The sequence below is a fragment of the Penaeus monodon genome, chromosome 26, assembly GCF_015228065.2.
Source record: "Penaeus monodon isolate SGIC_2016 chromosome 26, NSTDA_Pmon_1, whole genome shotgun sequence".
NCBI classification, from domain to species: domain Eukaryota; kingdom Metazoa; phylum Arthropoda; class Malacostraca; order Decapoda; family Penaeidae; genus Penaeus; species Penaeus monodon.
This window is the reverse complement of record NC_051411.1, coordinates 27,149,059-27,165,242: the sequence shown is the minus strand read 5'-3', so window position 1 is coordinate 27,165,242 and position 16,184 is coordinate 27,149,059. Positions and strand designations below refer to the sequence as shown.

Sequence of the window (16,184 nt, the reverse complement as noted above, 5' to 3'; positions counted from 1 at the left end):
GGTCTGAAATGCTATGTAGTGTTGGTTGTATTCAACTGTTGTAAATTAAATTGGAAGAATCTAGTTTCTTTCATTTCCCACAAGATGAAAAAATCAATTTGTTTAAGAAATAAGATTCTTTTTAATGTATTATTTACTTCAGTAAAGATAATACTAATGAAGTAAAGTTTGGAACTACTTATGTTTTCTTTCAGCAAATTCTCATTATAAAGGTTTTATATAATTTTTGTCCTTTCAATTTTGAATACTTAGTCCATTCTAAAAAAATTTAATTAGTGTGGAATACTGTCCCACTTTTTCCTTAATCATTTAACTATGAATTAATTTGTTACCCTAAGTGACACATTCACCAAGAAGGATGACTTGCTTAAAAAGCAATGATGAACAATAAAATATAAAGGAAAATACTGCATAATTTTTTAAGTTAACATACCTCAGAGTACATGCAATAGAAATATAGCAATCAGTTTTCTTGAGACCTATTTGGTTCATCACACATTTTGGATAAATAAATAGTTTTAGTGATCTAAAACTATATTCATATGTTAGGCTACATTACAATAAACAATATTGTATGACACATTCTCTTGTACTGTTTATTGACATGGAAAATCACTTTAACAGATGCTGCTTATCAAACAACAATACTATGTACAGAATAAGAATAGTGCAAATATATCTTTTAACAAATAATTTCTATAAAATAACTCAATTTTACAAGAGCATTTCAACTCCTTTACCTACATCAATAAATTTGGTAGGAAAACCAAGTACCACAGGACTTCTGCTACAATCGGCTACCCTAGACTTTCAGCAGTAGGGAAAAACCATACACTTGTAGATGCAAATGTCTGTTTTGTATGTTTGTTTAAAATCAAATCTATTAAACATTTGAGTACACAATAATAGAGAAAAGGGAAAAAATACTTTGTAATCTGCATTATATATATAAACAATAGTGTGTGTGTGTGTGTGTGTGTGTGTGTGTGTGTGTGTGTGTGTGTGTGTGTGTGTGTGTGTGTGTGTGTGTGTGTGTGTGTGTGTGTGTGTGTGTGTGTGTGTGTGTGTGTGTGTGTGTGTGTGTGTGTGTGTGTGTGTGTGTGTGTGTGTGTGTGTGTGTGTTTTTTATACATGTATTATATAATATACATATATGTAATATAATTAATTATAATTATGTATATATACCTATATACATACAATTAATTACATTATATAATATACATTATCTTATATAATGTGTATTATATTATATAATGTATATTACATTATACAATATATATTTATTGTTATATAATATTGTATATATTTATTATATAATATACATTTATTATATAATATAATATAATATATATTTATTGTATAAAATAAATTTTATTAATTATACAACATGTATTATATTTATTATATAATATGTATTTTTTATATGTATATGATATATACATATATATATATATATATATATATATATATATATACATACATACATACATATATAACTAGACAATATAAAAGGTTAAAAACTGTGAGCAAGATGCATATCCAATTGTTGTACTCTTTATATTAAAAAAAAAAAAAAAGAAAAAAAAGAAAAAAAAAAACATACTTCATTATCCTCCCATAGAGAGAAAAAAAAATATATATTCAATACAGGGACTTAGCTTCAGATTTCTTCCGGGTATTTTTGTAGTTGATCATTACTTGTGGAGACTTTTTAAATTTCTTTTCCATTAACTTAGCTAGTAAAAGTAAAGCTTACACAGCTAGTATACAAACAGATATCTATTAAAAGGAAGTAAATATATCCATACTGGTCTGACAAAGTGGCTGATTATTCAAGTACTTTGGAAGCATCATCTGTATATCATTCTTGTCATGAATTTGATGAAGAGTATATTTAGTCATGACATATATAACCTTTTCCTTCTTGCCTGTTTAGTAACTCTCATTTTGGAATGTGTGAGGTGCAGAAAACAGAGATAAAAGGAAAGAAAGCATTACTGTGCGTGCCTAAGCCTTTACATTATATACACTGACCTATAAAGAAAAAGAGAAAGTGTACATGCCTTGGTTTGTATGCATATGCTTGCGTATGTGCATGTGCAACAGAGAGAGACAGTATAGGAATCTTCCTATCTTGGCTTTATTGCCCTTGAACATTATTAGGAAATATCTGTGAATTAAAAACTGTTTCCTTATATAAATATTTTATCCAATTGAACCTTGTCTTCATTCAGAATACCATACACAAAGGGTCACAAACTAGGCACAAATATTTGTGTATATAGTCAATGAGTAATAAAACCTAAAACTAAATCCAAATTATCTCACTCACAATCATAATCACTAACAAACATACAATCACACCCACTCATTCACTCTCAGTTTCACTGCCTTTATCTGTCTATCAATCTTTATCTCTACCTCTATCTATCCATCTCATTCAAACACACATTCTCTCACACTCACACTCTCACTCTCACTCTCACTCTCTCACACACACACACACCACACTCACACTCACACTCACACTCACACTCACACTCACACTCACTCACTCACTCACTCACTCACTCAACTCACTCACTCACTCACTCACTCACTCACTCACTCTCACTCACTCACTCACTCACTCACACACCACACACACACACTCACGCACACACACACACACCACACACACACCACACACCACATCACCACTCACCACTCACTCACACCATCACTCACACACACACATATCTCACCACTCACTCACACTCTCCACTCACTCACTTCACTCTCACACTCACTCACTCACTCACACTCACTCACTCACTCTCAACACTCACTCTCACACTCACTCACTCTCACTCTCTAACTCACACACGAGTAAGAAAGAGAGAGAGAGTGAGTGAGTGAGAGTGTGAGTGAGTACATGTAAGTGAGAGTGAAAGTCCAAGTGTATATGTGCACTACTGCATGCATACATTTACGTGTGCATGTGCATGTGTGCACCTTTGTGCATCTCTTATAGGGCTTTTATTAAGAAAAAAGAAAAAAAAATTAAAAAAAATTATAAAAGGCACAAGCATCCTGAGGATTATCACTATACAGGCAGCCAGAAGTTCCAACACAAAAGACACTAGTAAACAAACTGCACACATTGCATAGTGAGACATATTTCAATATATCAATAATAAATATATTCTTGTTTTTAATTATCATTTCCAAGCAAGTTTTTACTTTAACATCAGCACACTTCCAGGCCTTCCCCCACATGACAACAACTTACACTCACCTATCAGGTATCAGATGATACACGTTTGAGTATTTTAGCATACACATCGGTACTTTTAACAAGGACATATGCAGAACAAAAAGGTATAATACAAAAGTTGAGAATTAAAACAATACTTTACAAAAAATACGGTTTAATAGATTATTATGCTGTTAAACCAAGTCAAAATGCAGAGCAAACAAAAAAAAATCTGGACTACTTAATTGCTTTTGCACTTATGCTATGCCATACACAAACACCCATTCCAGGCTTTGGTAAACTAGGCATCATTCTACATGAAATAATGAACATACCTTACATAAGTTCTTGTCTTAAAAAAGTCTCCTCAAAAGCTGTTTGTCTCTGTACTCTCAAGAGTACCACTTTTGTTATTTGAGTTAAAACCTTCCCTATTTCAAATAATTTGTCATTAATAACTTGTCATATACTTCCTAACAGAATACACAATTACCAATGAGAATTGAGTTAAACATAGTCAGCTTAAGTTTCCCTGGTAACAAATTGCATATTTGAACTGTCCGTATTTGTTCTTTTTCTTTCTCTGCTGAAAGCTGATGACTGATTTTATTTTTATCATTATCATGATTATTGTTATTATTATTATGTATAGAATCTTACTCTCTTCTGTCCAATCCCTAGCTATAGTATATGAACATTAAATCACATATATGAATCGCTAATACACTTTGTACATAGGATTCTCTCTTTTTGAATGAATACAGTATTTACACAGGTCAGTAGTACTCTAATATTGATCTAAGTTTACAAATAAATCAATAACAACTTTTTCATTATGAAGTGGCTACATCATCAGAAATAAAAGACAGAGATATAAGGAATTTACTTTATATCTCTGTTGCCCAGTTCAGCCCATATGGCATTAGTATTCAATAATAACAATAATCCTTTGGAATAAGTGCGATCTGTACATGAGACTGGGATATTTCCTTGTTTCAGGGTTAACTATATCAATTTTTAAAATATAGAAAAGGTGGGAAATTGGTTACAATACAGTATAGTATTTGTATGCTACTGTAATATTCTTCCATGGCCCTACTAGTGAAAATACAAATTTGGCACATTTTCCCTTTTTTTTCTCTCCCTTTTCACCATCATTTATGTTGCAGAGGTATTTAAAAAAGGATTGATAAAATCTGAATGAAGTGAATAATTAGTGATTTATCTTAATTTAATTACTTTCTGGATCACAATACAAATGATAACAATAAGTATGTACACATAGAAAATTTCTTCACACACCACTCCCACACTGAGGTCACCAATGTGGCAACTACTGATGGAGGAGCTAGTGACCACCAACTTTGCTTCTAGGTCTCAGGTACTGTACTTTAGTTGCAATGCCTTGCTACCAAAGCAAGCATTTCTATCCAGTCCTACATGGACGATGGACAGAGATGATAAACAAGTAATTTTGTAGTTCAGGAAGGAGATAATCCCCACAGAAAGTGACAGATAGGGGGATTTATGTAATAAGGCAAGAGAAATACAACAAAATTATGACAAGAAAGCAAAGGTAAATCACTCATTAACTAACAAGTTTAGACAGTGGATTTTTTCCCCTTTCTCTATTAGTTTTTTTTTTTCTCTCTCTCTCACTATCTTTCTGACTGATTAATGTTCAGAATCTAATGTCAGAGAGACCAGTAGTACACCTTGGCAGTTAATTCAATATCTATTTAGTTTTCACTGCTAGAATCACTGCTTGAGGAGGAGGAAGAGGAGTCACTTGAGGAGGAGGATGAGGAGGAGGAAGATGAAGAAGACGAGGAGGAACGCTGCCGCTGCACTGTCACCACAGGTGAAGGTTGCTGGTCATTTTCATAATTGCTGTAATACTCATACAGATCAGCATGTGGTTGGTGCTCCTCCTGCAGTGGCTGTTGTTGCTGTTGCTGCTGTTGCTGCACTACTGGTGGTTTGTGAACAGTTTTCAGTGTAGTTGTACACTCAGGACAATACCAATTCCCTTCTGGTGCAGCCATGATCCCAACACACTCAAAGTGAAACCACTGATAGCGACAGGATGGATTGTCACATCCTATCATGTCTGAGACCTCATCATAAGGACACTGGCAGATGCAGTAAAGGGTTTCATCTGCATCTAATCTTCTCATGTTGTCTGGGACTGCCTTTTTCCTGCCTATCTTCTTCCTCTTTTTCACGGGCAACTCTTCTGGATTGTTGCTTTTGGACATGACCTTCTTTCTCTTTTTGCTAACAGCAGGTGCTGGTGTTGTGGCAGAATCATTGTGAGTGGCTGGCATGTAAATGCTTCTCAGAGAATTCTCTGGGACTTTATGCTTCCTGTGTCTGGCTGGATGCACATTGTCCAAGTGGTACTGCAAGGCTTCTAGGGAATGCCAGGGAGATGCACCCTCACAGTATGGGCAATCATAGCTCAATGTTTGACTCTTTGTAGCTTTGTGTACCATGAAAAAGTGGAGACTCAGCACTGTCCATGACTCAAATGCTTTGTAGCAAAAATTACAGATGTAGGCATCATTTACTCGTACATGGTCAAACATGGTATGAGTGTCACTCAAGTGCACAACTAGATCTACAATTTTGTTTAGCCTAGGTCGTCCCTCACAAACACGGCAGACTATCTCACCACCAACATTGAGGGCACGCTGAGCTTTGTGAGCATAGTAGAGATGGAAGTAATAGGCACCATCTTCACGGAACACCAGCCCACACAGACACCGAAATGTTCCATTGGGAAGCATGGACCGCTGATGGTAGGCCAAATGATGATCATTGATATCATCTGCTGAAGAAAACGAGTATTTACAAAATGCACATGACGTAAGACCTAAATTCAAGACTAACTGCGGATGAACCAGGTACATGTGGAGAAGCTTTCCAGCAGAATCACTCCATGTCTGATGGCATGGCCCACAGCGTACCCCAACTGCCCTGTCCATGATCTGAGCCATTTCTTCCCGAACCACAGGTGAAGTCTGGTTTTCCTCCACTGCCCCACCAATGGCACCTACAACTCCACTAGAGCTGTCTACAAGATTTTTTCTCCTCTGTTCAGTGTGACTCCTCTGTATGTCTAGTTGATGGCTTTCAAGCTGGGCTTCTTGTTCTGGCAATGGATCTGGAGATGGTGACACTGAATCTATTTTATTTGTTATTTGTGTTCCTGCCACTGCAGTTGCTGCCGCTGACACTGTCACTGCTGCTGCTGCTGCTGCTGCTGCCTTCTGTTGGCGGCTGCTTGCCTGCCTCCCTCCTGCAGATCTCTTCTGTGATACTGGTGCCACATCACTCTCTGAGTCTGAGGTCTCTAAGTCAGACTCTGTCATGGCTAGCATCACAAGCCTTGTCTGAAACTCCTCCTCAGCTGCCTTGTCATCATCATCCTGCTTGTTAACACGACTCTCCTTGTCCTCATTTCCCTCGCAGTCAGAAGTCTCTGATTCAGAGTCACTTGCATTCTTTGGCACAGGGGGTCTGTCAACGGAAGACCTGTGTTTGCGACTTTTGTACTTGCTCAGGTCTTCACTGGAGTCAGACTGGTAATTAGCAGTTTGGTGATCTGAGGCAAGATGCTTTGCTAGAAGGTTTCTGGATACAAATGATTTGGGACACCGCTGACAACTGTGTGGTCGCTCTCCTGTGTGAATTCGTATGTGTACTCGTAATCTCGAGCGGGTACTGAACCTGTCACCACAATGTTCACACTTGTGAGTTAACTGCTTCTTGTGTATGTGGAGGACATGCTGAGTAAGGGAAACTTCTGAAGTGAAGCATTTCCCACAGTGTGGACAAGTCTGTGGGTTGTGCTTCCACTCTTTGTGTTTTACAAGATGATGATCACGCACAAACTTCTCTCCACAAACATCACATTCAAACTTTTTCTCCAGTTTACAAAGGTTATAATGGAGTTGTCTGGACTTCTCTTGCTTAAACCTCTTCCCACATTTGAAACAAGGGTAAGTGTAACCCATTGATGGTGGGGAAGTTCTTGCTTCAAGCACCACCATAGTCCTTTGCACTCCATCTGGTGTAGCTAAAACAATGGGTCGTGCTTCACTGGGCAAATGAGATAGGTGGAAGGAGTGGACCAGGAACTCATTGAGAGCACCTTGAAACCCTCCACATGTACAATTTACCTGAGCTTGTGGGTGAGCCTCTTTCACATGATCGCTAAGGCGAGGGAGCAGCACACTCACACTACATCCCACACACTGACCAGTAAATTTGTCATTCAGGTCCTGTAAAATATTCTCTGCTACAGAAGCTTCATCAATATCTGCATTCTCTCCCAGTCCTTTGGGTGGTGGTTTTGGCTCACCCCTCCGTCCCACTTTCTCTTTGATGTTACCCTTCTTCTTGGGGATATTCTCTATCTCTTGAATGGCTTGTGATCCTGGGTCTGGTTTGGGAGTGGCTTGCTCAACAGGTGCTTTGGATTTACTTATGTCATTGGTCTGCTGCAGCTGTCCTGTGATGGCCTCTGTCATGGTGCGGATTGTGTGTGCCACAACACTGTTTAGTGCATCAACCAGCTCAAAAGTTGGTGTGCTTCCATCTTTGTTAGCCTGTTTATCCTTAGCAGTTTTAGTTGCTACTACCTTAGCTTTAGTTACACTGCTAACTTCAGCTTTTGAGTTAGATACAGAATCAGTATTAACTTCACCTGGTTTGATAGCAGTTTCCACATTAGAGGCTATATGGTAGTTGGGTGGACTGGAGATGTTGGAGGTGGGACTATGAGGGTAAGACTCTCTAGGTGAACTTGGTGAGGCTGCAGCAGTATCAATCTGCAGGGGTGGCTCACTCCCACTGTCTTCTTCACTATCATCATTCATCTCATCTTTGCATGCTTCATCCTCAAATGAAGTCACAGCTGGAGCAATCACTTTGCTTGCATTTTCCTCTACCTCTTTCTTAGTTGTAACAGGTATTTCAGGATTTTCTGCATTGCACTTCAGCTTCTGATTTTTCAGAACCTTTGTATCTTCTGTGACTGTATTCAGCTCCTTCTTTGTAGTGGCTGGTGACCCATGGTCAGTGGTGGGTGTGGTTGACTTGTGAGGTGACATGGACACTGTACACAGGGAGCCACACCAACCTTGGGCAGCTTCCTCATCCTCACATGCCATCCTCTCCTCAACCTGTTCCTGAATGCTGCGAGTTTCTGCCTCCACTGTCTCTTGGTTTAGAATAGGAGAGGTCTCCATTAGTGAGGATATGCTCATACATGGATCACATTTGGCAATGATGCCACCATGCTGCCCAATGCCCACCATCATCACACTTCCGTCCACCTCACTCATCTGGCCAAGTTGAGAAGACTTCTGCTGCTGCTTGTGCTTCAGCCGAGTCCAGAGAGCATCCCAAGAGCGCAGGCCATGGCAGGTGGTGCGGTGCTGCTGCAGCGAAGCATCTGTTATGGCATGGGCAGGGCAAGCCAAGCAGGCAAGAGTATGTGAAAGAATCTGATGGCAAAAGAGTGACAGTCGGTCCTTGAAAACCTCACTTAACTCACATTTTGGGCATTTACCAGGGAGTTTTGAGTACTTGAGGTTTGGTTTTAAGGTCTGTCTATGTTTTGGGGACTCCATGATGTGTGTGTAGAGAAGGCTTGAATGTTGTGAAGTGACATTGCAATGATGGACAGGACACCGCCAAGGAGGGCCAGATTGACAACGCTGTATCCCAAGGTGACAGTGGAGACACACTGGTGATGGGTGAGAATCAAGATAACGAAGTTTCAGGGTTGTTGAGCATCCACACACAACACAAGTTATCCACACCTTAACAGGGAAGGCAGGCCTTAGATGGTGACCTGAGTGTACTAGAGAAAATATTTCACCTGTGTGACTGTGCCAGGAAGAGTCCAACTTGAGGGCATCTTGAGACATGAGCAGCCCTCCCTGCCCTCCTCGAATCCACTGCAAAATCACGCTGACTTCATCCAAGGACAGTGCTCCATCTCCCGGAAGATGATTAGTTTTGATATGTGACAACAGAAGATCTGCTGTGGCAAGGACTGTCCTCCCTTTCATTTTGTCATCCTGCCCTTCACCATGGTTCATGATGCATGTGGGGAATGGGCAAGGGAACACATGAGTTGTCCATGAGTGAACCACCCATGAAAGGAAGTCTTGCCCTACCAGTGCATCATGGCAAAAGTGGCATGGAAAGTGTGACGTATTTCCCTTGAGAAAAGAATGGCCAAACACATGTGAAAGCAGTGAGTGTGACCACTGGCCACAGAGAACACACCATCCCCCTGCTAACTCCTTCTTATGGTGGGCCATGAGGTGGGCTGCAAGTGCACTCTGGCTTGAAGGCTGTGAAAAACCACAGTGGTACCAACAGGCTTTGCTTTCTTTCACTACAGCATTACAACCCTTGCATAACCCCCTTGGCTTGTCCAACTGGGGACTGACAATAAATGCTAAGGAACGCTTGCATAGCAAGCAGGATGCAAATAAAGGATTATTTTGTAACCCTAAGACCAACATAGTTGCCATAGATGACCGAGCAGCTGGGGGTAGGGTCAACAGCAGCTGAAGCAGTAGCCACCATCCATGTAACAATGTGTCAGCCAGAAGATGAACATTAACACGGTGATTGGCCAGTATCTTTGGAAATGCATGGGGGGCACACGTCATTAGAAAGTACTGTGCATTCTGGTTACCTGAAGATGAACAGCACTGATGACATGTCCATGCAAGACCCCGGCCTGTCCACCACACTGTTGCCTGCAGAGAGGAGGAGCCTAGAGGTAACATGGAGGAACCCAGGCCATGCACAAGCAGTTCATGCAATTGACATGTTGGCTGGGATAAGAGGCAAAGGCAGACTCTGCATGGCTGGGCACAAGTGGAGGGAGAACCTGCCAGACTGCACATTGCCACATCATTGGTTAGATCTTCCAACATCTTTTTGACTAGAGCTCCGTGATGTTCCCACAAGTGTGCATGGTACTGAACTGCTCCTTTGCTCTCCTTGCAGTAGCCTTCATCAAAGACACATTCATATATCCTTTTGTGCCCAATACGACGGTGTTGTTGCCACTCTTGGGGACTGTCAAAGACTAACTGGCAAGTATGACAAGCATTTTTGATAACAGTTCTAACCTCTAGCTCTCTAGCACCTGGCAAAGTACAGCTCTCTGCAGAAACTTTTTTGTTTTCAAGTAAGTTTTGGACTCCCTCTGATGTAAAACCCTCAAAGGACTCATCATTGACTTCATCTTCCATGGAATCATTCACCAGCCAGCCATCTTTACTGACACTGCTCTGAAATCCCTCAAAGTTGCAGGTGAAGCGATCATCCTCCTCCGCTGAGCCAAATAAATGTTCAAAGTCTTCCTGGCTGATGATTGTCTTGCCCCCAATTGTACCTTCCATAAATTGTTCCCTTTTCAGAGCAAGTTCCACCTGTTCCCTATTTGGAATAGCAACTTCATTCAAGTCACTTTTATTTTGAGAGTTCAAGCCTGTAATTGTGATCTCTAGATCACATTCATTTTTCCTTTTTTCTTCAATAACACAATTCTCTTTAACAGCATCTGCACAAATATGACCCTCTGTTTCCTGACTGAAACCCAAAAACTTTTCGTCTTCCACCTCTACTTCCTCATTTGGTTTTGCTTTTTCAGCTTTCATCTCTATGCTTTTTCTGTGCTCCTCTACAACTATAGATGTTCCCTTTTCAGATGACTTATGCTTATTCCCTTTAGTCTCATAGCTATTTTCTGCATTGTGCATCACTTGTTTATCATTATCATAATTACTTCTACCTCTTGTTAACAATGGTAGTGATTGGATATCTGTACCTCCTTCCTTTTCTATGTTCTTAACCTTTTCTTCACTCCCTTTCTTCACACCTCTTTACTTCTGCTATTATTTTCTGACTGTCTTTCACCTCATCTTTCTGTGATTGCTGTGGTGACATAGACTCACCTGTTCTTTGTCTCTTCTTTTTATGTGATACTTTTGACAGATCACTGAGATCTTCCACAAATTCACTGGGCTTAAATGTTGTATTGTTTTCAACTGCACTCTTCTTATCACTTCTATCATCATCTTCAGTCATACTACTAACTACACTATCACTACTTGTCCTTCTACTGTCATTAGTAATGGACTTAGTAGATTCTTCGGTCTTCTTTATAATATCCTCTTTGGATCCATCTACACTGGTCTTCCTCTTTCCTACAGGACATGAAGACACTTCCTCTTGGTGAAAAGACTTTGATAGTCTCCGCACTGGGTAACTGCCCTGGTTTCGGCCCTCTGACTCACTGGGTGAAACACTGTCCATGGTATTCCCTCGACCCATGGATATTTTTGGAGTGTTTTGTTTAGCTCCCCTTTTCAACTTGTCCTCACCTTTTTTTGGAGTTCTTTCACTAATTTTACTATTCTCTTCATCACACTCATCTGATTCCCCCTCTGTTCTTCTGTCTGTTGAGGACTTGGCAGATTTCTTATTGACAATATTAATATTACCCACTTTTTGCTTTTCAACATCACTGCTATTTATATTTCCCAATAAATCAGCTGTCTGTGAGTTTTGTTCATTACTACTGTCACTCATTTCCCCTGGTGAGACAGCAGGAACTGGAGGCTGTGTTTGATTGTCACTGTTGTCTTCAGTACTGTCAGCACAAGATGCAGTTGGTTTCTCAGTCAGTCTTGAATTTTCTTTATCGCTGTCTGCTTCAAATGTACTGTTGGAAGGTTTTGAGGCTTCAGCAGGAGGAACCCTCTGTTCACCCGAGAAGTCAAGCTTGCGGTTGGTGGACACAGGCTCCTCAGTGGATCTTGACTCCTGTCGCCTCTGCCTCGCAGATTTGGTTTCCCCACTAGTTGAGGATCCCTTGCTTACCTCCTGCTTCTCTCTGCGTTCATTTGCCTTTAGAGACTTGACAATGATCTCCCAGTCATGCATGATGTCAGGCAGGGGGGGAGGACGGGGCTTCCTGGCCTCACCCACATCATCCTCATCCCCAGACCCAGCTGAAGCTGGTGGGAGGAGGAGCTTCCTGGACTGGCCCCCCTCTTGATAGGGAGACCGGCCCTCTCTTCCCCCACGGCCTCCTCCATGGGCTTTGCCGCTGGAGTGTCTGGACTTTCTTGGCCTTTCTGTGCGCATGCTTTGGGCATCATGAAGATTGTTGCTGGCTGTTCTCCCAGGAGTGGCCAGAAGGGCTAGCCTAGCAGACACATCTGACCCCGAAGATTGACTATGGCCAGATTCTGACACACTACGGGGCCGCCCAGCACGCCGACCGACAGGTGACCTGAAAGGGATTAGCATCTCATTAGATCATGTCTCTACTCAATATGTTATAAATATCTCTCTTGACATTCTCATTTGGTGATCCATTTTAAATGAAATATATAACCACTTCCCGATGGGTCACGTGTACAACAGACATAACAAACGTCTTGGAATGTGGGGTGCTGTTACACATGCGGTGACGAGCCAGATATCATGGAACAGGAAGTTCCGCTATATGTAGCGGAACTTCCCACTCCAGAGTTTATGAAACTGAGAAATTTCTGATACCTGGCCCCATTGGGTTAAACATGTATGGGAATCCAAGGTACTAATCAAATCTAATTACCAATTCTTTTTTAAAGTCATCCATTCTAAAATTATCATGACACTCAACCAATTTGAATACCTCTTATCTGATACAAGCATTGTAAATTTTCTCTCAATTCTTATACACTGTTATATGCCTGACCCTCACAATTTGTATCAATTTCGCTACTTTCAAGTTGAAATATATCTTTTATCATACAGAAAATGTTTACTAAAGAATATAACTACAAATCTCAGCTCCAGCTGCCCTCAACACAACAAAAGTAGAGAAAAGTATCAATGGACTAAAATTACACAATCCTGGAAATGCTACACTGAAATATGAATCAATTATATTAAATCATGAAATGATAATTTTTATTTGCACTTTTTTATAACTGTTCTCCAGCCAGCCAGTCATGTTGTAAGTTATAGTGCCAGCATAATGAACGATGGTGAAGTGAACCTCATCATTAATAACCTGATGATAATCAGAGAACCGATAACCAACTTATAAAAAAATCATATCTTTATACTTTCTTTCATGTTTGTTTTTCAACTTTTTTTTTTTTTAGAAACTTTCAACATTTTGTGAAGCTTTCAAGATTGAAATTTTAGGCAGACTAATGGAGAGAGAGAAAAAATATAATAATAATAATAAAAATGGCAAGCTAGAGAAGAGACAATCAAGTAAGCTGAGACATTCACAGCTACAAAATTATCTACTCCAAGAGAGAAAATTTTATCCAACCCACTGTACACAGGTACATGTACTGTTCACTGTAGTTTTCTGTGGAATTTGTTGCACACATAAGTGCCCACTGGATTGGAGAGCCTCACTGCACACAAATGGCCCAAAATTTAGGCATCGGCTTACTTGAGTGGCGTCTCTCAAAGAGGCGTGGTTTGAAGGTATGGCCCACAGGAACTCTCCTGTCAGTGTCAAGACTCCTTGCCTCCCCTTTGTAATGTCATCATCCCATTTTCAGCACAGGCACCTTTAATTTTTTTCCCATTTTACATTTGTCACTGAATATAATGTATCATAAGGTTAGTAGAATTATTTTTTGTTATTTTAAAAAATATTTTCATGTTAAATCAATTTATGTTCATGTCAGCAACTTTTCTATAGCACATCCTGCTTTAACAGTCACAGTGAGCAGGAATAGGATCCTGAGCATGGAAATGGCATCCATCCTGGTGCCAGCACTCTTCCAGCCATGGCTCATGGATGGTGCATTCCACCTTCATTTACCAGTGGAAATAATGCCCTTTTCTAAATGCCTACTAAGTCCAATTTTTTCCCCAAGAGCTTTGTGCAAACATGGCAAGTCATTCCCACCACCCCAACTTTCAGCCTGATTTTTCTATAACAGTATATTCCATCAGCCAGCCCTCAGCCAGATGTATTCATGACGTGATGGTTCCATTACCCGATCCAGTGGGTTAATACCAACATTGTTATTTTTGTTGACACTTTAATAATTTAATATTATAAAAATACTAACAGCTACAAAAAAAAAAAAAAATCAAGGAAATGGGTCAACAGGAGAGTTAGACAGGACTAGTAATTGATTCCTTGGTACCTATGTAGTCTTGGTGCCATCTATATTTAAACACAACTAACAAACTGAAGTCACAGTGAACATGTAATGCATGTCATAATCATCCCAGCACATGGGTAAAAAGCTCTGACATTATCCTACCAATCACTTCTTAACTCTCTTATAATAATAGCAATTTTCTTTAAGATTATATTTATTCCTTATGGGGTATGCAGTACCTGGGGGGTATAATCAAAATATGGCATTTTTCAAAACTGGGATCAAAATGTTTGCATACCATATAGAAGTATTCCCAAAACAAGGTTTTGTCATAGCATGGAATTTAAATGTCTGGCACTTGTTTCAATGGACAAAGGTCCTATACCACTGGGGGAGTAGGGCAGGTTGGTACCTATGCACACAGAATAAAATTCCCACTGAAACCCTGTTTCACCAGAGTCTACCTGAATGTCTGTTGGTCTGGGAGAATGGAGAGCACTTGGCAATTCACACACAGGCTCAGTAGCCACTTAGGAAGCTATTTACACATGAAAATTCAGAGGGAGTGCACACTCATCACTGAGCCCCTACATTTCTTCCTAATTCTGTTTAAATTAAACATCTTTCTAATGATTTCATTGCTTTGAGGACCCTGGCAGTGAGGTTTAATATATATAAACAAATAGGTAAAAGTACAAAAAACAGAATTTTCTGATAAGGCTGTCTGAGCGCCTGACCGTAGTTATTCCTCTAAATAAAGTACTTATAACATTTTGATGACTTAGAATAGTTTACATCTTTATTATAAGATTAAGACAAGAATTGCTCAAATTGGTGAGAAAATAAGGTAATAACATATATTTCTGACTTTTAATTGATCATATATCTGTTCAATATGTTTTTTTAATCACAGATCTGAAATGAAGCATATTTAGATGAAAATGCCTGGGAATATTGCTTTTTACAAGCAGCTAAGCACCTATGCCTATTTATTATGGATAGGGTAAAAATGATGGTGCTGTGCAATTTAACGTGTCACATAACATACATACATGTGTACATATGAGTATATGTATTAGTATACACACATAATTCTGGCTATCAAAAAATGTATGCAACACAGATATTTATTTACATATAATACTCTAAACAGCTTAGTTAGAAGATCCCAGGTATCGCATAACCCCTTAACCCCTTGGATCCGGGTGAAATGAAAACAATTGGCTGAGCGCCAGGTGACATGAATATGCCATCCAGAAAAAATATGGTTGTGGGCTAGGGAGACAGGAACATGGCATCATGAAAAATTTATGCTCGAGGCTGAGATGATGGAAATGACTTACCATGAGTGCACACAGCTCATGGAGAGTGATAAGATACAGTGGGCATTTAGGAAGGGGCTTTTACATGATTTCCACCAGAAAATGAGTGTGGAATGTACCATTTGTGAGCCATGACTGGGAGAGCTCTGATCTCATTCCTGCTTACTGTAACCGGTAGCACAGAGTGTATTACAGAAAGTTACAAAAATATAAAAAATTACAAATAACAAATTGTTAGTTATTTTTACTGTTATTGCGCAGTTACAGACTACTCAGAGATATAATATGGAGTCTGTGCATGGAAAACATTATTTTACAATTTTGATACAAGTCAAATAACTTATGCAGTAAAAGAGATAACGTTGTAAAGGGGAGAGAAGGAGTCTTGACACTCCACACAAGTGTTCATGTGTGCCAGGCCTACAAGCCACAGACCAGGAGAGTCACCAATCAAGTAGC

General features: G+C 39.7%; 1 protein-coding gene across 1 annotated transcript in view; it reads right to left on the bottom strand.

Annotated features, from left to right (window-relative positions):
• Positions 1 to 3,396: 3,396 nt before the first annotated feature.
• LOC119590042 overlaps positions 3,397 to 16,184 on the bottom strand; it is a 13,635-nt gene continuing 847 nt past the window's right edge. Inside the window, 2 exon segments of the mRNA XM_037938770.1 lie at positions 3,397 to 11,142; positions 11,144 to 12,572. Of these exon segments, the coding sequence (XP_037794698.1) occupies positions 4,978 to 11,142; positions 11,144 to 12,572 (7,594 nt within the window). The 3' untranslated portion in view covers positions 3,397 to 4,977.